The following is a 26,030-nucleotide window of genomic DNA, read 5'->3' as shown; positions in this document are numbered from 1 at the left end:
ACTAGATATTGATTTCAGCCAAACTTTAATTTTCTTTAATATACGATTATATTTTCCCAGACCCTGTCGACTTAAGATTTGGTACACACAAAAATCCCTTCTATTCGATAGATTTTAGAGAGTAGAATAAAATTGGTATAAGTTCAATAATCTGGTGTAATCAAATAGAGATTATTATAATACGCCACTTAATGATAGAACGCCTACCGTGCAATGTCAAGAGCTGGATATTTCTATGAACCTCAATCAATTTAAAAATAAAATTTCCGCTTTCTTTAGTATCTTAAGAATCTGCTTGTCAGCCCGAATGTGGACACTTAAAGAGGCTCTTCATTGGCATGTCTTCCATAAAAGAATTGTGTTTTCACTTCGTGTCATTTGCTATCGTTGACGTGTTTTCACCTTTCAAACGCCAGATAAGACAAGCGCCCGTGATGGTACGCTGGCACGGAATACAAACATTCAAACATACAAACATACAGATATATGGACGTATATCATAAATTAATCAAACAAATTTGGTCAACCGAAATACAACGGTATCTAGCAACGTGACTAATTTGTGGTGTCAAACAAGTGTAAATAATTATGAAATACACTGCATGAATACTCCAATTTACTTTGTATAGAAGACAAGATAGAGATTAGTTAAGGCCAAGTGGCTTCTTGACGGCACAAAACGCACGCCCAACCATACTGCTATACATTTGTATGTGTATGTTTGTGTGTGTGTTTATTAAATAGATACATGTGTCTATTTATTCGGCAGCATTGTCACCGATTTGACACACAGTCAATAAGAAGAACTGGCATTATCTCTGCTAGTGGATCTCTACAGCAACAAACATATGTACATACATATCTATATGAATACCACATTCAATATGGCAAACGATGTATCATCGTTGTCAGCGATATTTCGATGACAATAATTAAAGTAACAACAAACAATGCGGCAACAAAGTTGTTAACGAGCAAAAGTGGGAAATTTGCGCAATATCAGCGTTTCTGAAGAGCTAAAAGACAAAACAACACAATCTACATGCATAATAAAATCTGATATGACTACATACATACATACAAGCATTCCAGCAATAACTAAGAAGACGCAGAAGTAGCCGAAGAAAAGGAAGCCTATATACAAATAAACAAACCGATTGACAGGCGCGATGCGATATCGGAAGAGGCATTCAGATAATCGAGTGTAAATATAGAGCGCGCACAAACACACAAACATATGTATATGTACTTAAGAGATATATTCAATACGTTATAGTATCTGTCTGTAACTATAACTAACGATACAAAAACATAAAGTTTGGAATTTAAGAGGTGATTAAATCACACACAAAGACCTTGTCCATAGAACTATTAAAAACTGTTAATGAATATTCATAGCAGGAAGACCTAATAAAATATATTCCGTAGATAACGTCGGTAAACTTGTTGTGCGTAATTTTTAAAGCGAGCCCTCCAGTGATACAAATCGGGCCGACATATACGCAGCCGTCTTGGATTTGTAATACGATGGCATTTTACTAAACTACATGACTAATAATTTATGCTGAATAATAACAATTTTAAATTATCTGCATTATTATGTTTATGATCGAAAGAGATTACATATAGTCAATACTTGAAAATATTTTTTACTCGAAGTAAACTCATACCAAAAACTTAATTAATTGAGTCGCTAATTAACTCATTATCCGTCACACATCTTATTATCAGTGTGATCTTAACTAATATCATTGAAGTACCCCGCAGCATCTTGGACCACACACATTTATAACAGTACATGGCATGTGTGTGGTCGCTGCCTTTGCAAGCCCTTTGTAACGCCATTTAGTCCGCTACGCAAATAACCGCAAGCCAAAACTAAATAACTATACATTTATAGCCACAATTGCGCGGCGTTAGCCTGTTTGCCTCTAAACTTTGCCGCTGGGTGTGAAATCCTTCACCAGTTGCGCCGAACAATGAGTGCCGACCGCAAATTTGCATATCGCTTATCTCAAGGATTCACATCCGCATGTCAAATTACATGAGCGCACGCCAAAAACAAATAGGCAAGCGTGTAAATAACGTTGCACAAAAGTTGTAATATAATAGGAATTCTAAGCAAATACCAAAAACGGTTATCTGAAGGATCTCGCGCAGCATCTCACAACTGCAAGTGTGACTTCTGACTATGGGTTAGGGAAAAGGTTGTTGCCTAGAACTTTAAGTCCGAGTCATTCATCAGCAGTCATGCACCTAATAATAGCCTGATCCTTAGTTGTCTTTGGACAGAATTGTTATCGAGCTGAGGTTAAATACCCAAACTCATTTGATTTCTTTATGTTTTTTCAAACTTCTCAAGTATCGCCAGGTTGATTATGCTTGCTCTATAATAGCTGTTTAAATTAAATGAAATTACTTAAACATTTGTTGTTGATTTTGTAGAGGCATACATATTTTGAGAAATCATACTCAAGCTACCGAGGAATTCCCTTAAACTATTTATTAAATTTAATTAAAAGAACAGAAATTGTTGTTGTTGAGTTATATAAAACTACAAAGGTAATTTGATTAATGTTGCAGAGAGTTATTGCGCGATTATAAATTCATTTCGATTCCGATTATCCTTTCCTCTTTTTTCGAACAATTGCTAGGGTGATACTAACAATTGGAACTTTATGTCCACATAGAGCTATAATTCTTAACTTTATCCCACTCATATTAAATCTTATAGCTTTGATTTGGCACCGAAATAAAGAAAATTCTTCTACTGTAGAGAAAATTGAGCATAAAAATTGTATAAGACGACCCTAAAAATGTATAGAATTAAACTATTTTCAATTATGAAAATTGGTACACAGCAAAATCTCTCAAATTACAACTCAAATCAGTTAGTAATTAATTACTGTTACTCCACTTAACTACTGTTAATTACAGTATACAACATTGAGATTGAGATTGAAAGAAATTGAATTCTTCGAATTTCAAAGTTAGCCTCCAAAATCGAAATATTTGATTTTAAAGTACGAAAAATCTTTTTTCAAGTAAAAATTATAAATTACAGGTTATAGTTACTATAAAATCCGAAATAAGAATATAATCTACACTTTCCTTTTAATTTATTGATGTATAAAATCTTTCGCTGAAGCTTAGATAACAGAGTTATGATAAAAAAATTGTAGTTCCGAAAATACTGGGCAAGCTTGACGAAAAAGTTTTATATATCATTGAATTAAGAATAAAATTTAGTTTTATATATATTTTGTATTTTTCGTAACTACATATATCCTATAATTAATAATAATTTTATAAAAAGTCTCTTTTTCGAACTTCTTAACCAAATATTTCGATTTTGGATGCTAACTTCGAGCTCACGGAAATGCTAAGTTTGGCCCAATACGAAGAATAAAGTCGATTTTATATAGTTTTATAAGCGAAAAAACTTCGAAATTGTTGTCACCGTACCTGATACTGCATAGCGATCAAAAATCATATTCAAGCAGCGTAGCAATCCCAAATATTTAAATGATATATTTTTCGCAGTTAAACTAATTATTAATTACGTTTTATTTAGTTTTACGTTGATGAGAGCACGATACACATTCCGACGGTAAATTGGTTACTTGAGTTCGATATAAATTAATTGTGGATTGTAAGCGCATATAGTTAAGTTAGGCAAGTCTTGTTATAATTAATTTAATTATCAATTAAATTACTTATGTGTGAACAGCACATATGTTTTTAATTATCCAAGAAATTTTCATATACTATTTGAAGATATGTTAAGCATAGTTTATTGAATGTTTTAAAACTTCTTTAAAACTCTTTATTCTTTAATATTTATCTAAAATTCTTTATTAATTAAAAATACTAAATTTCTGTTGCATATTTGTATATAAAAACTTCATTAATTCTTAGCTAGTTTATGTATTTGATTACTTGAATTATGCAGAAGTAATGCTAATTGTAAATTGATTAATTTAATTTTGACGTTTACAGTACTTTGCAGCTTCAACGGTTATTTTTTAGAGATTTCGTTTCTTTCGCTTTTTTCTGTTAGGTTGTGTATATTCACACAACTTTTTTCACATTTTTTAACCTTTGTGTTTTTTTTTTTTTGAATTTCGTTTTTCAGTCACACTCTCTCCACTTCCCGGTACTTAGTTGTAATTTTTAAAATTTCCACATATATTTTGTATATTTTTAATTATATATAACACTTTTACGCTCTAAGCTCACAGATGCACTTGTAATTATCCAGTCAGTACTTGATTAATCGACATTTCAAGCTGCCTTCGAACATGAAATTAATATTATTTATTTTTACAAATAAAGCTTAATTATCGCACAATTTTTTTCGTTTCTTTAAAGTTTTAACTTTTCACCGTGACACACAAGACGAGTCGCGTACGCGTTCAGAACGACTTCTTGAAAAGTCACAAAAATCAAAAAAGTCACTCGAACACTAACTGTGTTGACCGAAGTTAGTTAGTCACGACGTTCGTGCGGCTTGTCAAAGCCGATTGCGAATATGAAGTGAAGAACTCAGAGCCTGTGAGCACTGAGTGTTCTGTGCGAGTTGTCTGTCTGCCGGTTGTCTCCGCAAGACTAAATCAAACCAAAGCAAAACGAAATGCAGTCAACGGATGCGAACGCGGACACACACACATCGACACACGAACACACAAGGCGAATGAATGTTTTACGGATTTCAAATGGTTTGGGATGTTACAACGGATGTTCGAACTGGGATGTGTTCACTCGGCGTCGCCTGAATGCGCGCCACAGTCACAGTCACAGTTACAGTTAGCGGCGCAGTGGCCTAACGGGGATGGACCGGGATGTTCGTTGAGGATGTTGTGGATGATGACTAAATAATAATTATAGTGTGTGTGAACGCGCGCCTGTGTGTGTGAGTGATCGAGCCGCCGGCAGGGAAGCAGGGTGGCGTTGTGCGTCTTTTTGTTGTTTTTTATTTATTCATCAATTGCGCGCGTGTGTGTGTGTGCGTAATCGAGCACAGCGGCGTTGTTGCTCGTCAATGGTTGGTGGTAGCATCAGCGTGTCTCGTTGTGATGACTATCTGCATCTCGTATCCGCAAACAGCAGGGGATGAAAGCAAATACACAGCCGTGAGTACACACACGCACACGCAACAGACAGCGTTACGTACATACTATAGCAACATATTTAAAATTATCAAAGCGAAAATAAATACACGAAAACAACAACAAAAACGAAATGTTGCATCCACAATAACCACGAAAATGATGGCAACAGAGCGCCCAACAACAATGCGCATATATGCGTGTGTGTATAGCGAGCGGCGATGACAACAGCGACGACAGCGACAGCAACAAAATACACGGATCGCCGCAACAACCGTTCGAATAGGAAAATTGTCGTGCCTGCGGCGAGTGAACGTTTGCGAATGAATGCCACGTTGGCAAAAATGCCACAACAGCGACGGCGAGATAGTCTCCACGACGCCGACGACGGTGGCGCAGAGGATGAACAAGCAGCGCTCGGTGCGCAGGATACGAATTCCAATACGAAAACTAAAGCACACACATACATATGTACAATTGCAATAAGGCAAGCCTATTGCGGCAATTGTGGCAACATATTTGTGTATATGTGCGAAGTAGGATGGAGTTCGGATACGGATATGGTTACCTATGATGATGCGCTCAAGGATGTTCGAGCGCTCTCATTGCTCGCTATAGACAGCTTTTGCGTCTAAGAGGGCATAATGTACATATATAGAAGAATATACATATCTATATACGTAGAGAGTTTTGTAGGAAATAATACTTGGCTACGATATATTCAGGAATCTGCATACTCAAATAAGTTTATCTCATGCCACAAACGAGTGGGTATTCACACTTACATACATATATACATTTATATGTAAATACATATTACGTCAGGCTTTTCAGCAACATATTCGAATTGAGCTGTGTCGTTGTTCATCCGTTTCTGATTGGATTTGTGAGGCAGAGACGAGTTGGCAGCACATTAAAACGAGCGTGTGGTTAGCAATGAATGAGATTTGATTTTGAAGAGTCTCATTGTGTTGTGAATCAAGTCAATTTAACTTTTCAGCTTGTTGACAATGTTTACAAAAGCCATATAATATTAATTTGCCCCAAAGCCTTTGAAAAAAATAAATAAAAGACAAGATTTATTGCTAAAAAACGTGGAGCCAATTTAAAATGGATTTTTGTGCATATTCCTTTTGCATTCATTTTTAGAGTATTCTAAACAAAACATGGTAATAGACATCTGTACCTATGTATATGTACTATAAGTATAATATTTACAGCTAATATTTTTCTTTCAGACCAGAAGATAATTTTAAGTGAATATTATTATAAGATATAAGAATATATAATTAAAATAGATAATATTAACAAAAGTTCCAAGTCTCATCCACTGAAGAAACAACAGGCTGTTAAAATTTATTCCTCTGAAATTCGTTGTCTTTTCGAGGAGCTAGTAACCTCAAAAGTCCTCAAGGGTCATTCTGTTTCATTTTTCAAACAACTGCTATGGTGAATTCGTGCTAACTCTGACATTCTACAATAAACATCAAGAACACCGTTATAGCTATAGCATCCGTTACTTGTCTTGAATTACACTGCATAGTTACAATACTTATATTCTCAGCGATTGAGAATGCATTGTTAAGGTCTCCTGCCCAAAGGCCCCCTACAAGACCTGCTTTGCAAGATAGGACCTATTCATCAGAGTTCACATCCATTAGTATTAGATTTAATTTAATATGAAAATTAGGAAAAGATCGGAGTAAACTCAGTATTTATTTATTTTCTATTTACAAAAACTATGAAGTATGAGAAAAATATTTGGTCTTTATCATACCAACGAATACGTCGACTTCAAGGAGCTTTCTAAAGCCAGACTACAATATACATATATTTGTTTCTGATAATATTTATCAGATATTAACTGGATATTTCGACAGAAGGCAACTGCAATGTATGAGATTATCAAGTCGACGCTTCTGCAACTTAATAAATAAACCCAACCATCCCAAAGCTAACCACCTCACAAATTTGGAATTCTTATTGCGATCGATGAAAATCTGTTTCTGTACGGTTCAGTTCCGCTCACGACATTAAAAACAAACTTTCCTTATAAACTCGTAAGTAAATTTAAGTAACTATTAATATGAATGAACATGAATCTTGGTCATAAACAGAGCATATGGTCTCTACGATTGCAACATCCTCCGCAAGTACACTAATATTTAGCGCTTTATACAGCTATTATCATCTTCGATAGAATAAGTGCTGAAAGCAAAAGCACCTGAAAACCTAGTATAAAGTTCCAAATCCATAACAAGTTTAAGATAATTTAGATCATTTTTTAACAAACTTGGAAATGCTATAACTCTGTATAAAACTCTATTTACAGTTTTATATAACCTATTCTACCGCTTCATTGTATTCATATTTTCCTATGGGTTTCTAAAATTGTAATCAAATTCGATGAGCATGATTAGTATTGGGACTGTGTTATCTGGGTTTCTACATGCAGTGGTGCATATTCCATTCCTAAGTGAGTAAATAACACAAAGCTGCACAGCATGAGATGCACATAACTGGAGAGAATGAATAAATGCAAGAGTTTGTGAAAGCATTAATGCCATATGAGCACAAACAAAGGACAAACAGACAAAATGTGAGCATAAATACAGAGACGTTAGATAAAGACTTTCAAGCAATGGGAGGTACAAATGTGAAAAACAAAATGGCTGAAAAGCAACTCAAACATAACTGTGTCCAGTGACGAAAAAGTTTAAAGACAAAAATGTTCCAGTAAATTAGCATATTTGTAAGTTGAAACAGGACGAAAGTTCAGAATTTGTAATTAACGAATATTTATATTTATCCTATGTGGTGTTAAATTGTGCCGTTAAAAGGAAAAATTAAAATACTGAATACGAATGGATTTATTGTCAACAAAGTCAGAGTATGCCATATCATAGTCATACCGTTTTACCGGTATTTAAACGGTATTGTCTGACTGAAAATTTAGAAGTCATATGGGAAGTATGCTCCTAAAACTTTAAAGATATTAGGTTAACAAATAACCCTTTAAAACGTAACCCTTTTGAACGTTTTATTAAACAGTCGATGCCCCCTAACAATCGCTTGAAATATTCTGTAGAGCCGCCATTTTGTTAATCACATTTTCTTATGTTTTTTATCAAAAAGGTGTCAAAATTTAATAAGTAATGTTTTAACTTCATTAAAATTTACTGATTTATCCGTTCTAGAGGTATCTTCCCCATTAGTAGATGCTTGACCTAGCCTTGCTTCCCGATTTGGATTGAATCTCAAAGTCATATCCGAAAAATTAATTTTACATCCTGTAATCATATTTTTGTATAAGAAATTATCAATTATAAAGAGATTCATATTTTTAATACATTTAAAGATCTTGATCCGTCAACAATCGATGGAATATAAAGTTCGGTTTCTCCCGAATTCATTTCATGCTTACTTCTTATGTATTGTGTGTATTTAATGTAACCGAAATAAATAATTACATAAAACATGGAAGCATTATTTGCACGTATGGATACGATGGAATGGATACACACAAGCCATCATACATACATACATATACTATATATATATAAAGGTATATAAATAAGTATGTGTTGTGTTTATTTATAGGGCGAAATGTACATTTATAAGCGTATGTGAGGCATTTGGATGGCGGAACCACCTATGGCGCGGTGAGAGCGTCTCATGGCGCGCAGTCGGGTACGAAGGAAAGTGAAAATAAAAATATCAACAATAAACTTCGAACAAAACGGTACACATACCAATACATTTTGACAAGAAAAACTGTAAAAATAAAATTCCAACCAGAAAAGTTTACACAGACGCTCGTGGATGAGCCGCAACCAAATAAACACACGCGCACAAGCGTCCGACGTCGAGCGCCGGCAGACAAGCGTGCACGCATACCAACGCAGCAAGCACACACACACACACGCGCAGCGATGTGAAATAAAATGAATCCGGCAAATTGGGAGGAGCAACAGACACTGAATTCAGGATAATAGGGCGTGTACGTTGTCCTCGCATTCATTATTTAACTGTGTGTGTGTGCACGTATGAGGTGTATGTTGCCTGCTTTTGAGGGCACAGCGGTCTGTATCTCTGTGCTAGTGGCGGCGGCAGAGACAGCAGCAGCGCGAATGATACAACGAAGGATGCGCCGGTCCACAGCCAATGCATCGCCATGAGCGGCAAGTGTTTGAGGTGAGTTCGCTTACGCAACAACAACAATAGCAATAATAAACATTGTGGCAGCAACTACCTGCACAGCAGCAGTTGACTGTGTTGTTGCCACATCCAATAGCGCATCCGTAAACAAACAGACACAACATATTGTGAGGACACAGAGCATCACAGAGCAATGTCGCACTCACACATGTGGCATGCAGCACGCGACGGCACAGTGAGAGCAGCACTATCATTTGCCACAGTGTGTACACTAACAACATACGCTTGTACGAGTATGTAAGTAGCGTTGTGTTGCAAGCAGATACATAGCGAGGTAATCGCATGTGGGTGGTTGTTTGGGTTGGCTGGCGCTTCTTTGGCTGGTTGGTCGGTCGGTTGGCTGACTGTTTTGCCTCGATTGTCATCACGCTCGCAATCGTCCTGGCGCATGTCTGGTATCTCGCTCTGTGTCATTCGCTGAGCCCAACAGCGCTGGTAGCTACAGATACCAGCATAGAGATACAGATACTCGTTTGCTCTTCATCCAATACAGATGTGGCAACATGTGAGAGCATGGTGGGCGCGCCGTTGGGTGGATGGATGTGATGCTTCATTGTTGTTCTTGTTGTGTAACATAAATGTGTTTGCGGTTGTGGTTGACCGAACGCAGAGCGCTTGCAGCAGGAATGATGGTATGAGAGCGCACACACACACCAGCCATGCCACCACACCACACCACGCAAACACACACTTGCCACAAAGCCAACATGCACAACAACATCGTTTGCTTCCCTTCGTTTGGCCGAGCCGAAGCTTGTGCAAAACATCCTCGCACATTAGCCGACAGCAAACGAATGAAGATTTTATGTATTTTACGGAGCATCAATAGTCCGTAGCATGCTGTGGGCTGTGGGTTGTGGCAAGAGCCAAAAGCCAAAGCACGACGCAGGTTGGGGGTCAGACAATGAGCCGGTAGCGAGCGTCTACTGCTGTGTGGTGCAAATAATTGCAAAATTTTCACTGTACGGCAAGTGAGTGTACGTGAGCATATGAGGAGAGGTCGGGGTCGGTGTTGGTGTTGATGTTGGTTTCGGTGGCTGCGAAATGCGCAAGGTTAGCCAAAGTATGGCCGGAGGGCACAACAATTCGGGCGCACAGCCACTTGCACGAGCAAAATGCGAGTATCTGTCGCTCATTGCCCTCCCTCGTTCACACCAGCCACGCCAACGGCAACCACACTTGGCAAACACACACAAAGGGCCCTCAGTGCTTGTGAGTTCAAAGTGTAGCTTCTTTCAGTTGTTGTGTGCTGGGGTTTGTCGACTCGTCGGCGTGACTTGTTTGGGGGTCGGGGCGTTGCAGTGCGGTTTGTAATTTTCTCGTTTTGCCATTTATTATTGTGTTCTGTGGTTTACTACAAGCACACAAATACATAAGTGATGCGATGTTGGGCGCTTAATAAGCGGATTTTCTTATTGGTTATGGACATGAGTGCAAACAGCTGGATTGAATTGTGCCTAAATTTGAGAGCACTCGCCTTGGCTGTATTGACGTTCTTTAACGTTGAAAATAAACTGTTTTCCTTTATTTATTTATATTTCATATTTATGTGGTTTTTATAAAGTGGAGCAAGATCACCATGGAAATAGATTTTATTTTTTCCAACGAAAAGTGCGTGTGAGCTTGTTTTTTAAGTTAAGTAAGTCAGGCCTCAGTAAGGAGGCCTTTAAATAATGGCACAAAGTCAAGTCAAACACATTTGCGATTTAATTAAAGCCCTAAATATAATGAAGATATTTTCAAAATCTTAGAACCGAAAACCAAATTTGCTACCAATTACAATTAACAAGGAATGGAATAACAGATAATTTGATGAAAGCGTGAAATCTATTAACTATTTTATATTTGGGAAAGAGTTCGCTCTTCTCCGCTTCTATTATGTACTAGACATTCATTTCTAAACATTTTTGAAAAGTTTCGACAAAAAAGAAAAAAATTATCTATGAGTCTTATTCGGGCTCCGAGCCAGGCCAAGCTATTCATGTCAACCCCGATAACAATGAACCCAGCAAAAAGTGGATGTAACAGATGAAAACATCACAATAAATCCACAAAATTATCTTGAACGACCGTAAAATGGAGTTCATTGAGGCAAAATTGAGTCATGTACAAATTTTCTTGGATGAACATACCATCAATATTTTAATAAAGAAGATATTTTCGAGGCAAATATCCCCAAAAGTTTTAAGTGAATAAATATTTGAAGAATCCAGCGGGATATCAATAAATGTTTGGATATACTTAAAATTAGTTGCTCTTTTTTTTGCAATTTTCATCAAACTCGGACAAGAGTTTATTAGAACTATCTGAAATGTCGAACCCAATCATCAACTTTAACTATACCGAAAAGACACATAAAGGACAACCGGAATCTGTAGGAACATTATATTCTATGGCAAAATATCTTTCTTATAAATGTGTGTTTGCAACAAAATTGCTGCCTCAGAATCTATAAACAAAATTCGCCGAAGGAACGTGAGGAAAGTGATATTTCTGCCTATAGCAAGTATTTCGAAAATTTAATTGATCGTTTGTGGGTTATTATTAACTTGGAAGGAGCTGTGATGAGATGATGACTAAGATTTATACAATATACAGAATGTCAAAAATGAGTTTACACATTGAAAATAAATACAAATTTTCACTTTGCGCGCTGTAAATATAATACTTTTTGCTTGTTACCAAAAATTTCGGCTAGGGCTTACGGAGGAGTTCAACGAAGTGCACATATTCAAGTTTCTCATGAAACTGCCAGACAAATCATGCTACGTCGTGAATATGAAACAAGATCTGATATAAAATATACATACATACTTCTAAAAATTCACTTATGTACATAAAACTCATGCCGAAGGTATTACAACTATTTAGCAAGTCATCTGCATGTAATATGTGAACGCTTGTAGTTTCTATTCTTCTGCAAATGCATCTCATAAATATGTCATTAAGAATGTCTTTTTTTATTTCATTTGTATCTCAAAAGATAACTGTTATGCATTGAACAGAGTTACATCCTTCGTTTGCGCTAAGTTACTGGCGTTGTCACCGAGAGCTCATCTGCAAATTATTACATATTCAAAGAGAAAGCGAATACAACGGCTTCAACGCACCAATTTAAATCAAATCAAATTTATTAGTTTTGCTCATTGTTAGTCATTCACACTAAGGTGGACGGCAAACCGAAATAAATCTGTGCACAAAGGTGGCATAATGCAATCGAGAACCCATCGCTGCCATACAAATTCGATAGTTGCTTTTGACTTTGTACGCCTGCTTGGCTACGAAAGGGATTAACCCGTTCACTTACACAACTCAATCGCTCAATTGCCTGTGACTTAACGCATTCACTGTTTGTTGTTGTTGGTGTGTGAGCGCTACATTCCTGCATTGCATGCAGCGTATCCATATCCATGTCAAATGCAAATAGACTATCTGCCTCATTGTCTGGCAACGCGCTGCCGCTCTTATCTTAATTTAACGCTATTAGCACCCTTCATTCAAACACATTTACCCCTAATTGTATGCTTTGCATAGACAAACAGGATGCGTCAGCGTGTGTTCATCCCTTAACATCGGTTACGGTGTGTCCTGTGAAGATCCTTTAGTTACACAACCAAAAAAAAAATTGAAAAACAACTGCTCGTGCAGGAAAATGGGTTTGATGACACAACCGTTGTGCGAGTGCCGCTCGTGGTGCCACCGAAGTTTTGAAAGTACACACACACACACAAGCATACTGAGCGTAAATTCATTGAGCTAATAAAGAGGACAACAACAAATTTTAACCTCTCGTGTCGCGCTAATTTGTTTGACAGGCCGTTACCGTTATGAAGACATACATACCGACTCATTTGCCTATACGGCTCATCTCTTAACACCATTACCCTACCTCAATTGCACCATCTCTACACGCATATTTAATGTTCCTTCGTGTGTGTGTGTGTGTGTTAGTTTGCTCAACTGATAGCTCACCTTTTTGCGTTCACGAGCGCGTGAATTATGCGGTAAGTTTGTTAACATGGAAATTAGTTTGTGTCCTCTCCTCAGTTTATACGAAATTTATGAGCTATCTGCAGGCGCGAGTGGCAACAATAATAGAAACATTGAAAAAGCAAAAAGCAAAGCTGTTGAATTGTTTTGGGTGCTGCGGTGTGCTAGTACAAATTTGACACTTATTGTGACAATTTCTGGGCGATTTGCATACAATTAAGAAAACCATGGATTTATATGCGTGAGTATGGTATACAGGCATGCACACACACTAACATATTTACATATGCATGAATGTCTGTAGTAATAGTATATTGAGCAGAGTAGAAGCAGACGGCTACAACAAGTGCGGCTGCTGTTGCTGGATCGAACATTTATTGGATACAAGGTCAGGTGTCTGGGCGTTATATTAGCAGAAGATAATATTAGAAGTCTTGTAAGGAAAGTTAAAGCAGTCCAACAGAAATATAATATATGACGGATTTCTTTGCATATTCCGTTTCGTTGGTTGATGGCTTGTGCATTGTTTTTATAAAAGGGAATAATATATAAGAAACTTAAGATTTGCAATATTTTTGCGCTTTTTTTGAAATTTGTTATTGCACATCCGCAAAGTTTTTAGCTGTTCATTGAAAAATGTGTAAATTTTGTGAATAGTGAGTTTGATTTAGTTGGAAATTTTTTAAACTTTTAATTTTTTAAGAAGTTCAGAAACCTTTCCGCGGTCACCGACTATGTTGGATCTAGCGATCACTCATTTCTACTTCATTTCGATTGATACAATTGAACCGTTCCATTGTCCCATCAATGATAAGTTCATGCGTAGTCAATTCATGAAAACTTTATGAGAGTGCAAGTAACGCGTATGTGACTTACTGGAATAACAGCGTAACATTGTGCGATTTTACTTACGCAATTACAATATCAAGTCAATATCGCAATGATCAACGCTCTTCCTCCAACCATTTTTCGAAACGAATCCCGAACGAGCTCAGGGAATGTCACCAAAGAATTCGGTGTGTTTGTGAGATATTTAATATAGCACTTTACGTTAAGAGAGAATGTTTCAAAAATTTTCATACTAATTGTCATCAAAGAATCAAGTAAATTTTTTTTTTATAATTGCAACTTTACATAGGTACCCCCATTAACCCATTGTACTCGCTTGGGTACACGTTCGAATGAACACTTCTTGAAACTTTTCAGCTACTTTTTGAAGAGGGAATTAGTTACTTCATTTTAATAAACGTATAAAATTGATTAAAAAATGGTTTTATATATGGTTGGGACATAATGGGTTAACAAGTAGGAGAAAACATATAAAGGAATAAAAAGTCTCTTAAAAATAGACATCTCAGATGGTAAACAATGCTATAAATTAGGTAGGCCAATAAACGTAGAGCCATACGTAAAATTGCTAATTTGGAAGTCCAATGCTTAATGCGCTTTGGTAGAAACCGTCATTGTTCGCTCTAGGGAAGTAAAAGCGAAGCTGAAGTTGCGAATCAGCGACGTTTCGACGTCAACGACGATTGTGGAATTAAAATTTGAAAGCTTACGAAAGTGATCATTACTTAACCGAAGACAAAACCCAGTTGGAGTTTGCCAAAAAAGGGGAGGATCAGTCACTTTCATCCTTTCGTCCAAAGATTTCTCAACGAGGAAATATCTTAATATAATAAATACAGTTTATGTAAATATGAACATTGATCTTCTCCAGCTATTACCGAACTGTGGTGGCACAATACTTAACATTCGGGAAGATAGTTCCCAGATTAGATCATAATACATATACATACACATGGACGGTTCAGTTTCCTAAATAAAAGTCGTCTGGATTCCAAAGACATTTTTCTGAAACAACTGTATTCACAAAAATTCTATTTCGCTTTCAGATTTTTTTAAACCAGTAGATTACAAAATATAAAGAGGCATTCAAAAATATCCACTGTCTGCGCCCGGCAACATCGAAAAGCAATTATTGTCAATGTGAGAAAATTGATAGGTTTCAAATTCTCGCGGCGATATTTTCTGCTGCACTATTTTAGAAAGTCAGAAATATAAAAAAACTGCGCTAGCACATAATTGCTGTGAAAAAATCGAAATTCGCTTTCGCTTTCACTATAATTACGGGTTTCAGTGTAGACCAATCGCTTACCCATAAAAATTGCAAAATGGGAACAATAAACAGTTACACGATCATATTGACAAAGTTTGTGCGATTTTCAAACCAATTTGATTTTCTAGCTCAAAAGTAAGTATACTTCATACAATTTGGTGTCTTCAAACAAACAGCCCAAACAGTGGGGTGTGTGCGGACTCAAGTGCCGCGGAATGTCATTGGAGAAGCTAAGCGAGCTGAGCAATTGGACTAGATTTCAGCTGACGCGCTGCGGGACGCAGCAAGAGAGTGCGCAAGGATATTTGCCGCGCAAACGTCAAACAGCAACTGTCAAAGTTCAGTTGACTAACGCAAACAAAAACAAAATCAAGAACAAAAAGAAAGCCGCAATGAAAGGAAGACAGGAAAATGTGCTGCCAGGCAATCGCGCCGTATAAAAAGCTAAAATATTTATTAGAGTATGTGAATTTGACTTGTTTGATTGCGTGTCACAAAGTGAAGGCATGAAGGCATGTTTCGCCTATATATGTACATACATACAAATGTTTATGCATGATGCCTGATGTCTGTGTGCGCGCACTGCTCCGTAATTAACTCGGCGGGAAGCCGTTGCGATGTTGTTGTGCGAATCGGAAAAAAGAACTTTTCAAGATCAAGACGCTGTCAAGTACTTATGTACTTGTGTAAATATATATATACATTTACATATATATATTTAAAACACAGGCATCTTGCAATCAGCTACAAGACGAGCATTTATGTAGCTGGATTTTTTCCTCGGATTTTATTAAAAAAAAAACTACACAAATACACGCACAGTGGGCATTGTGTGCGCTTTTATCGCATAACCGTAATTACAGGACAGCCAGCGAGCGATTTGCCATTGTTCGCGCCCCAGTAAGCGAGTCGCCACCACCGCGCACATGAACAAGTATACAAACATACACGTGCATAAAAGTTATATGCTTCTATGTGTATGTATGTATGTAAATAGTTTTGTCGTCATTCCGTCAGTGCCGAGTCGAGTGGTGATCCGTTTGCCGATCCAATTGCAAGTACGCAAATCGCAATCAGCAGTCGGCCATTCCGTCACACAGCCATATACATATACATACTTACATACAAGCTTTACAATGTTATTATGCTTGCTCCTTGTGTGCTTACCAAAGTATCTTGTAAATTGTTGACTTCTACGTCAGCGCCCCGCCGCGTCACAGCCAAGTGGACCGCGTACATACTTAATATAGTAGATGTAAGCGTGTAGATATGCATACACAGTCTTACAAATATCTATATTATTTGTTGAAATTCCCGCCACTCGCACTAACGCACACACTCACACATACTATGAAATGCAAAGAAGGTAATCCACCGCTTCCATGAAGTATTGTGTCGGTAATCAGATGTGAAGCTGAAATCAAGTCAACTCAAAAGTCATTCAAATAATGAAAAAGCATCTCTACAAAGAATTGAATGCAACACACACATACGCGTATATACTTATATATGGAAGTATAACTGTATGCGCGAATCTCAACTAGCAGCCGAAATCATAATTACAATGCGAAACGATCGAGCAACGAGGATGTTCATTGTGTTTGGAGAGCGGAAGTCGTCCTTTTTCGCAGACTCGCAGACACGCAGTCGCATTTAGGCCGCACAACGCACGCCGCACACCCAAACAATAGAAATACTAGAGCGACGAACTGTTGGACTGAGTGACTTTATTCACCGTTTCGAATAGAAATCAAAGTTTACTTGTATAATTCTCAGGATCACTACTTGCAAGAGGTTGAAGGTGATGGTACAGCGGTATATTGAACATGTGGCTACAAATGTCAGCACTGTGGGTTGAAGTGGAAGAAACTCGATGCAGAAAAGTAAGTATTTCGTGCGAAGTGGAATATATACTTTTGTTAGATATAACATATCTTGGTATTTCTTAAGGAACTGATTTTAAAATGGATATTAGTGAAAAAATGGAGGATAAGAAGATCAGCGGCAAATTTCCTTGGCTCAATATTTGATACTCCTTAAATATCCCATCAAGGAAACAGCGAAAGTGGAGGCTGGTAAAAAGGTTGTACCATAGGTGTTTGAATTTAAAGGTCATATGGGAGGAATGATTATGGTCGAATTGCAGTTATATTTTACACAATTCCTATGAGCTCGTGAGAAAAATATTTACATCGACAACAATTCTGCAACAGTAAAAGTCAAAGTTTCAGTCCTTATTCTCTCTTCTGCATGAGAGGCCTTTCTGCTATTTTTTCATCTAAGAAGCGATCATATTAGATTAAGTGTTTACGAACGAGAGTAATGAAAAAAGTTTTGAGCGATAAAGAAAGAACTACCTTAGTAAAAATAGTATTTCCCCGCCTAATTCCCTTTGCATACAAAATATTATATCGAATTCCTTGTATTTTAACTAGTATTACCCACAAATCACAACGTTATTTTCGCCCCCAAAATGCAAATCCCAATGCAGTTGCTTGTGAACCCTGTCTAATCTCGAATTGCAGCGATTGCGTCGAACAAAAACCTAGGGCAAAGGGGCGACAACGCGTCGATAGAAAGTGATAGAGCAAAAGAATGATTGAATGAGTGAATAGATGATGTCAAAGGCCAGAGGCGTGGACGCGCTGCTGATGGCGATGATCAAGACGAGTGGAGGGCAGGCGCAGGATATGCAATTGCAATCGACAATGCGCCTAACTATTCAACAAACGAGCCTACATCTACATGTACATCTGCGGTGCGTTGGCATGCGCGCTTTTATTAATGGCACAGGCCACCGGAAGTATTGAGGCGCGTGGATAAGCAGTAGCAGCACTCTTCATCTGAAGTGCTGCTGTCAATTTTTATCAGCTGCTCGTCTTCATTATGCGCGAGCGCATGTAGTAAAATATACATATAATATTTATACGAAGGTGCGTATATACAATGTATGTATGTTTTCATTAAACTGGATATTCGTAATTTATACTTAATAGTTCACAAGCATTATCACATTGTCTGCTTTCAAAAATACAAAGGCACTCGTGACATTATCGTTCTGTTAACTTCTGTACTGGAGGTGTTTAGCTTAGACTTCTTAAAAAAGAACTGAAATTCATAGCATCTCTCTTTTAAATTTTCTACAGCATACTGGCTATATTTCAGTGTAAGACAATGTAACAAAATCTGTTTATACCAAAACATTTTCGTAGACAATAAATATAATTTTTCTTTTAACCTTTAACTACTGAGGTGAAATATTTGGACGTAGTTACTGAGGTGGGGTAAATTTTACCCCTTTATAATCTATAAATATTTTTTGTCAACGAAATTTTTTTTTTAATTTATTTGTTTTTAATTGTAATAATAAAACACATTTTTAAATGAATAAAATAATAAATTTAAAGAAATCGAACTTCTAGTTTAACAAAACAAGGACTTTATTTCATAGAAAAAACAAACTACGAGGTGTAAAATTTACCACCACCTCAGTAGTTAAAGGTTAAATTAGATTTGAAAGTCATGCGTATTAAGAATGTTAATGTTGTCGCAATCATTTTGAAGTGATCTGGGGATAACTTTCCAGAAAATGACAAATTTGTGAATTATTCCATTTCCGAAATATTTGAATTCGATATTCGAAAAAAGGATAAAAAAATATTATTATCAGGATTTCAAGATTTTTTCAATTTTAAAAAATCAAAATATGCATTTAATCTACATAAGGCTTCTGGTATTTTTTCGCTATGTAATTTTTTTATTTTTTCGAAGATACAATTTTCACCCATCGTTTAATTTAAGCCGAAAAGTTATACACTATTAGATTAAGAGGAAAATGGAGATTATATCCATATTTTGCATTTTTTAATAATTATATCCTCTAATTAAAAATAATTTAAAAAAATCCTTTTTTCGAACTTCGAATTCAAATATTTCGATTTTGGAGTCTATATTTGTCAAAAGTATTGGAAATATAAATATCGTATTTGGCATTCTTCTATCGAGAAGCATATTGGAAGCAATTCCTGTCCAACCTTCAGTTTGAGACTTAGAAAAAGCAAATTAATATTTACTATACTACTTTCGCACATAAATAAAAATATGTGCGATCTCGCTGCTAATGGAAATTTAACGAATTCTATAGTTGAAAAAACTTTTGTTCGGCAAAAGATGTCCCTTCAGTAAATGGTCATATAGAAATTTTATATATGCACTAGTGATGAGCGATATTTCACTACCGGTGATTTTTTCACTGTGATTGAAAAATCACATATAGCAACTGCGATCAATTTTTGTAAATAGCAATAGCAGTTCAGTAATTTGAGTTCGATCACAGTAGCTATAGAGAAGTTCAGTGCTTTTTTCGATCACAGTACACATAGGAGTTCAGTAATTCTAATTCGATCACTGTAGCAATAGCAGTTCGAAAAGTACCAATCAGTTCAGCAGCAATCACAGTTCGAAAGTAGCAATCACTGTTCAGTGATCACAGTAGCAAATTTAGTTGCGATTTCGGTAATTTTGGGTGCAGTGATACAAAAGCAGTTTTGGATATTCGATATTAATAAAAATGTAAATGTAAAAAAAAATAAAAAAAATGTTGAGTACAAATTCTCATAAATTCGTTTATTTGTTGCGATCGCGATAGCAATATAAAATCACAGTGATTTAAAAATAGCAATCACTGAAATCACAGTGATTCAAAAATAGCAATATCTCTCATTACTAATATGCACAGTATTCTGTGACCAGATCACTTGTATGTACATGAAGGTCTTTCGGATACGTGTTATGTAATTGTTTAGGAGCTTTCCACATATTTGCTTAAAATTTCTTGAAAAACCTATAATTTCAATTTACCCCGAAGTGGCCAAAAAGGAAGATCGGTGTGATCCTATCACATTAATTAAAAATAAACTTAAAACAAATTCACAATATACGTAGAAATATTTTTCTGAAATTTCGGGAAATTTTTGCAATGATTTTGTTTGGTAATGTTAAAGAAAAAGTTGCAGCTATCAACATTTATGGAAATTTTAAGGCTGTAGAGCACTCTACTGATTTGTCACATGACACAAAACAGATATGAAGAAAAATTATTGAGCAGTTACAATCCTTATTGAGTGCGGAGATCGGTTCCTTATTCTTCTACTATAATTCTTAAATGTCACATTATAGATTCTTAAATCCGCTACTTACCCTTCGGTATGTTTTAAATTTAAATCCACACCTTTAATATTTTATAACTTGATAATAATCCAAATTTACGATTTATTCACGTTAATATCCATGGGATCTTAAATTTCCGCCGATCATATCACTTTCATTAGCAACTAACTGGCATCACGATCACTTAGTAAAAGGTTTTCTCAAAAAATCACTTTTCAAAAATTTATCAGTTATTAGTTTAGTGCGCGAGCGTCTATTTTAATTTAATAATTTATTTTTAATTTTATTACAAAGAATATATCCCTAGAATTGAACTTTATGCCGTTTCGACGCTGGCACATTTGCCGCGTATCTCACAACTTGACACAGATCGCACGCGGCGCTGTGTTGCCACTGACTGCGGTACATCCGCTCCACATCTACGCTTCTGATCTTCCCTATTGCTTGAAAGAGTTTTTTATTATATTTGAAGCCTTCAGCCACACACAAATACACTTGCTAAGCGAATATCTAATTTGAATGAGTACGCGCAGCGCTTTTTACACTTGCTCCACATACGCTGGGATTGCACTTCGGATTAGAATCGTCTTAGATACAAAGAGATCGGCGGCACTGCCGATTCGCCAAACGCTTGGCTACAGTTAGAACGCTCAGCAATATGAAATATGTGTGCGTATGTGTGAATAAGTGTGTTGTTATATGAAGCTTAATCCATATATTTGTTTGTTGTTGTATTTAAATTGTTTTGCGATAATCCGCGTACGTCCATTTATCCGGCCGCGTTGCGTCCTCTATGTCAAAATAACACTTTCGGCTTATCGGAACGAAGAGGCAGCGAATGGTGCGCGTCGAATGCGGTTGACCGCGAGAATGCTTTGCCTTACTTAATTGCGCGCCGAGTGGCCCCGCCAGGGCTAACGGCAAGCTTTGGTATGATCTGATGTTTGGTATTTGTAGCGCACAACAGCCACAGCCACAACCCATAACTCAGCCCGCTCAGCCCACTCAAGGCACACACAGGCACATACTCGTATACACACGCACACTTGGATTGGCGCTCGTACTAAAACATGAATAGATAGCAAAGCTTCTCCCCGAAATACAACTGCTTTGGTAGTGGTGAACGCTAACAAGTAATCGTAGCAATGTATGTGTGCCACATAACGGTTATCTAATCATAGAGACTAAACTAAAATTCTGTGAAAGAACAACTCACACACAAGCAAAATACAATAGATACATACATATTTGTATTATATATATATACATATGTATATGGATACTTGGAAAATATAACCGCTGGTGTACACACACACATATTTATATATATATATATATTATTTATATTTGAGCCTATACCCATATTGAATGCTAAAAGCTCCGGTTTATGAAGTACTGATCGTACAGCTAAAACACTCCTTCGACTAATTAATGAGCTATCTTCGATATCAGCTGCGATAGTTCTTACTATATAAATACAAACATATTAAGGCATTTAGCAACCGGCATAAACCTCATAGACTGGCATAGTCACATAGAATATTTAATTGAGTGAACGAATTTTGTTGCCTTTCTCATGTAAATTTCTGCGAGAGAGCAATCTCAAGTAGAGAAGTTCATTTAGTAGTTACTAAGCAAGAATGAGAGTGTAGACTATTTATATTAACAATAATAATTTAAGAAGCAAAAAGTATCTAAATTCTATAGCAACCTAGACACCTTGAAATTGGCCCAATTTTACTCATTTTATTCAATTTTCAACTTTCAATAAGTCTGGCATGAACATTTAAAATATCTCAATCACACCAATTGAAAATATTGTAGTTTATCTTTTCTTACTTCTTCTTCATATTTCTTGGAAAACAAACCCAGCTGCAGTACCGATGGGTTGATATAAATAACTTTTTTCTTTTGAGATTATAAATATTTCTTCATTTTCAATTAACTCCTGGTATTTATATACCTATGAAATTCCACAACACGAATAACTGGACGAATTTCAGAGACACAACGTTATCATTATAATTTTTATTTTCTGATACACGGACAAAATTCATAAAACCTACAAAGAGAATTGTGTACCATTTGCAATACCCTTTTTTACTCTTAGTAATATGTGTGTTATTGATTGAAAAATAATTAATATGACGCAGAAATTATCTTGGAATTAAGTTGTATTTAAAGTTAAGTTGTGTTTTAAAAAATGTATTTTAAAGCTATTAAGGGTGTCATCCCACGTGGCGGCATGTTTTGTTAGAATTTTTTTCAACGACCAGGAAATAGATAGCGCCTTAAGTTTATTATGATATATGAACATATATATTTTGACAGTATAAATATAGATTTTAAGCTCAAAATATTGTTTAGAACATGTGTTACAGCGTAATGAACATGCCCGCCTCGAAAAAATGGTCTCGCATTTCCTCCACGATTCCGGCTGATTGGCTTACCGGAAACCAATTAATTAATGGTGTTTTGATCTGTAACATAAAGGCATGGAATGGGCTATGATATACCATGAATTGGTTATTTGATAGACATTTGGAAAAATTGCGAATTTTGCATTTTTTGCTATAAAAAAATCGAAATTTTTGGAATTTTAGATTAGTAATAGAATGCGTTTACAGGTGGTGAACGAACCCAAAAAAATTCAAGTCATTCAGCGAAGCTGTTTTGAAAAACACTGTTTTGAGAACAACGCGATTAAAGTTTCCAGCTAGCAACTGAGCGCTTCGAACAGTTCCTTCTTCTAACCGATATATCTTTAAAATGCTTCGAATTTCCTAAAAATCACTTTACTACCGTATTATAGATATGTTCTTCTTCTTCTTGACTGGCGTAGACACCGCTTACGCGATTATAGCCAAGTCCACAACAGCGCGCCACGTATCCCTCCTTCTGGCAGTTTGGCGCCAATTGGTTATACCAAGCGAAGCCTGGTCCCTCTCCACCTGGTCCTTCCATCGGAGTAGAGATCTCCCTCTTCCTCGGCTTCCACCAGCGTGTACTGCATCGAATAATTTCAGAGCTGAAGCACTTTCATCCATTCGAACAACATGACCTAGCCAGCGTAGCCGCTGTCTTTTTATTCGCTGGACTATGTCTATGTCGTCGAATAACACATACAGCTCATCGTTCCATCGTCTGCGGTATTCGCCGTTGCCAGTGTTTAAGGGACCATAAATCTTCCGCAAAACCTTTCTCTCGAAAACTCCTAGTGCCGTCTCATCGGATGTTGACATCGTCCACGCTTCTGCACCGTAAAGTAGGACGGGAATGATGAGAGACTTGTAGAGTTTGGTTTTTGTTCGTCGAGAGAGGACTTTACTTTTCAATTGCCTACTTAGTCCATAGTAGCACCTGTTGGCAAGACTGATTCTGCGTTGGATTTCAAGGCTGACATTGTTACTGCTGTTAATGCTGGTTCCTAGGTAGACGAAATTATCTACAACTTCAAAGTGATGACTGTCAAAAGTGACGTGGGAGCCAAGACGCGAATGCGCTGACTGTTTGTTTGACGACAGGAGATATTTCGTCTTGTCCTCGTTCACCACCAAACCCATACGCTTCGCTTCCTTATCCAGTCTGGAAAAGGCAGAACTAACGGCGCGGGTGTTGTTTCCAATGATATCGATATCATCGACGTACGCCAGTAGCTGTACACTCTTATAGAATATTGTACCTTCTCTATTTAGCTCTGCAGCTCGTATTATTTTCTCCAGCATCAAGTGCTGAACACAAAGACGACGACACGACACGACGTAGCGACGGCTGATCACAAATGTCGCTTTGAAGCCAGCGTCTTGAACATTTTGAAGACGGCAGCGACATATCAAACAACAATTTCATTGTTGCCGTGTTATCTTTCATTTCAATAAAATTTACATATTTAGTTTAAAGTGAAATTATTTACGCAAAAAATGTAAACATTGGCGATTTATTTGTTTTAAATAATCGATTGTTATTATAAATGATATATCAAAGCTATTTTACGTTTCTACTGGCAAAATGACGTCATACTTGGGAGAACTTTGAATAATTTTACATTTCACATGTTAGTGGCAGCTCTACAGCGGCCATTGTCGTCGGCAAAATTAGAAACATTTCTAATTTGGCGACAACAACAACTACAAGCTTGTTGTCGCGTAGTCGTGCTATTGTCAAAAAATCTGTGCCCATAAGAACGCGTGTATTTTAATATTTGACAGATGTCGCTCGTCGCTTGTCGTCTTCTATGTGTTCAACACATCAGGTTAAAGAAATCACACGAGAGTGAGTCACCTTGTCTGAAACCTCGTCTGGTATCGAACGGCTCGGAGAGGTCCTTCCCGATCCTGACAGAGCTTTTGGTGTTGCTCAACGTCAGCTTACAGAGCCGTATTAGTTTTGCTGGGATACCAAATTCAGACATCGCGGCATAAAGGCAGTTCCTTTTCGTGCTGTCGAAAGCAGCTTGAAAGTCGACAAAGAGATGGTGTGTGTCGATCCTATTTTCACGGGTCTTCTCCAAAATTTGGCGCATGGTGAATATCTGGTCTGTTGTTTTTTTTTTTCAGGTCTAAAGCCACACTGATAAGGTCCAATCAGTTTGTTGACGGTGGGCTTTAGTCTTTCACACAATTCGCTCGACAGAACCTTATACGCGATGTTGAGGAGGCTTATCCCACGGTAATTGGCGCAGATTGTGGGGTCTCCCTTTTTGTGTATTGGGCAGAGCACACTGAGATTCCAATCGTCAGTCATGTTTTCTTCCGACCATATTCTACAAAGAAGCTGATGCATGCACCTTATCAGTTCTTCGCCGCCGTATTTGAATAGCTCGGTCGGTAATCCATCGGCCCCTGCCGCTTTGTTGTTCTTCAAGCGGGTAATTGCTAATTTCTTCACGGTCGGGCAATGGAACATCTGCTCCATTGTCGTCGATTGGGAAATCGGGCTCGCCACCTCCTGGAGTTGTACTTTCACTACCATTCAGCAGGCTGGAGAAGTGTTCCCTCCACAAACTCAGTATACTCTGGTCATCAATAACTAGATCACCTCTGGGGGCCTACAGGAGTGTGCTCCGGTCTTGAAACCTTCAGTAGTCGCCGGATCTTTTCGAAAAACTTTCGACCATTATGGAAATGTTAGGAAATCAATTTATCAAGTTTGTTGCATATTGTAATTGTGGCTGGCGATCTGTTCGATGACAAGTAAGTTCGTATCGGTTGCTGGTTCGGCTGGTTTTGAAAAGATTTAGTGTACATTTCGGAGTATAACAGTATAATGCCTTGAAGATTCAGGAGCTCGAAGACTCGGAAGGCATTTCTCGCAAAAGGTATTATTCAAAAACAAAAAGAAAATCTGTTTACTTTAGAAATTAGGAACCTTTTTTCAGAACCATCACAATAAAATATTACAAATAAAATAATAATTATTTCAATTTA

At 37.0% G+C, this 26,030-nt stretch overlaps 2 protein-coding genes across 4 annotated transcripts in view; one reads left to right on the top strand and one right to left on the bottom strand.

Moving 5' to 3' along the window:
- LOC105212879 (dynein axonemal heavy chain 7) overlaps window positions 1-26,030 on the top strand; it is a 370,911-nt gene that overhangs the window by 135,345 nt on the left and 209,536 nt on the right. The gene's annotated exons all lie outside the window — the stretch shown is intronic.
- Window positions 1-26,030, bottom strand: part of LOC105212892 (transcription factor hamlet) — a 68,574-nt gene that overhangs the window by 29,018 nt on the left and 13,526 nt on the right. The window contains exon 1 of one of the 3 annotated variants that reach the window (XM_054226803.1): window positions 3,466-3,857. The exons of the other annotated variants lie outside the window; for them this stretch is intronic. Coding sequence (XP_054082778.1) covers window positions 3,466-3,493 — 28 coding nt within the window. The 5' untranslated portion in view covers window positions 3,494-3,857. Of the gene's footprint in view, window positions 1-3,465; window positions 3,858-26,030 lie in introns of those variants that run through there. 3 annotated transcript variants of the gene reach the window in all.

Source organism: Zeugodacus cucurbitae, chromosome 3 (assembly GCF_028554725.1).
Source record: "Zeugodacus cucurbitae isolate PBARC_wt_2022May chromosome 3, idZeuCucr1.2, whole genome shotgun sequence".
Classification (NCBI taxonomy): domain Eukaryota; kingdom Metazoa; phylum Arthropoda; class Insecta; order Diptera; family Tephritidae; genus Zeugodacus; species Zeugodacus cucurbitae.
Note: the sequence above shows the minus strand (reverse complement) of the source record. Positions and strands in the feature narration are given on the sequence as shown.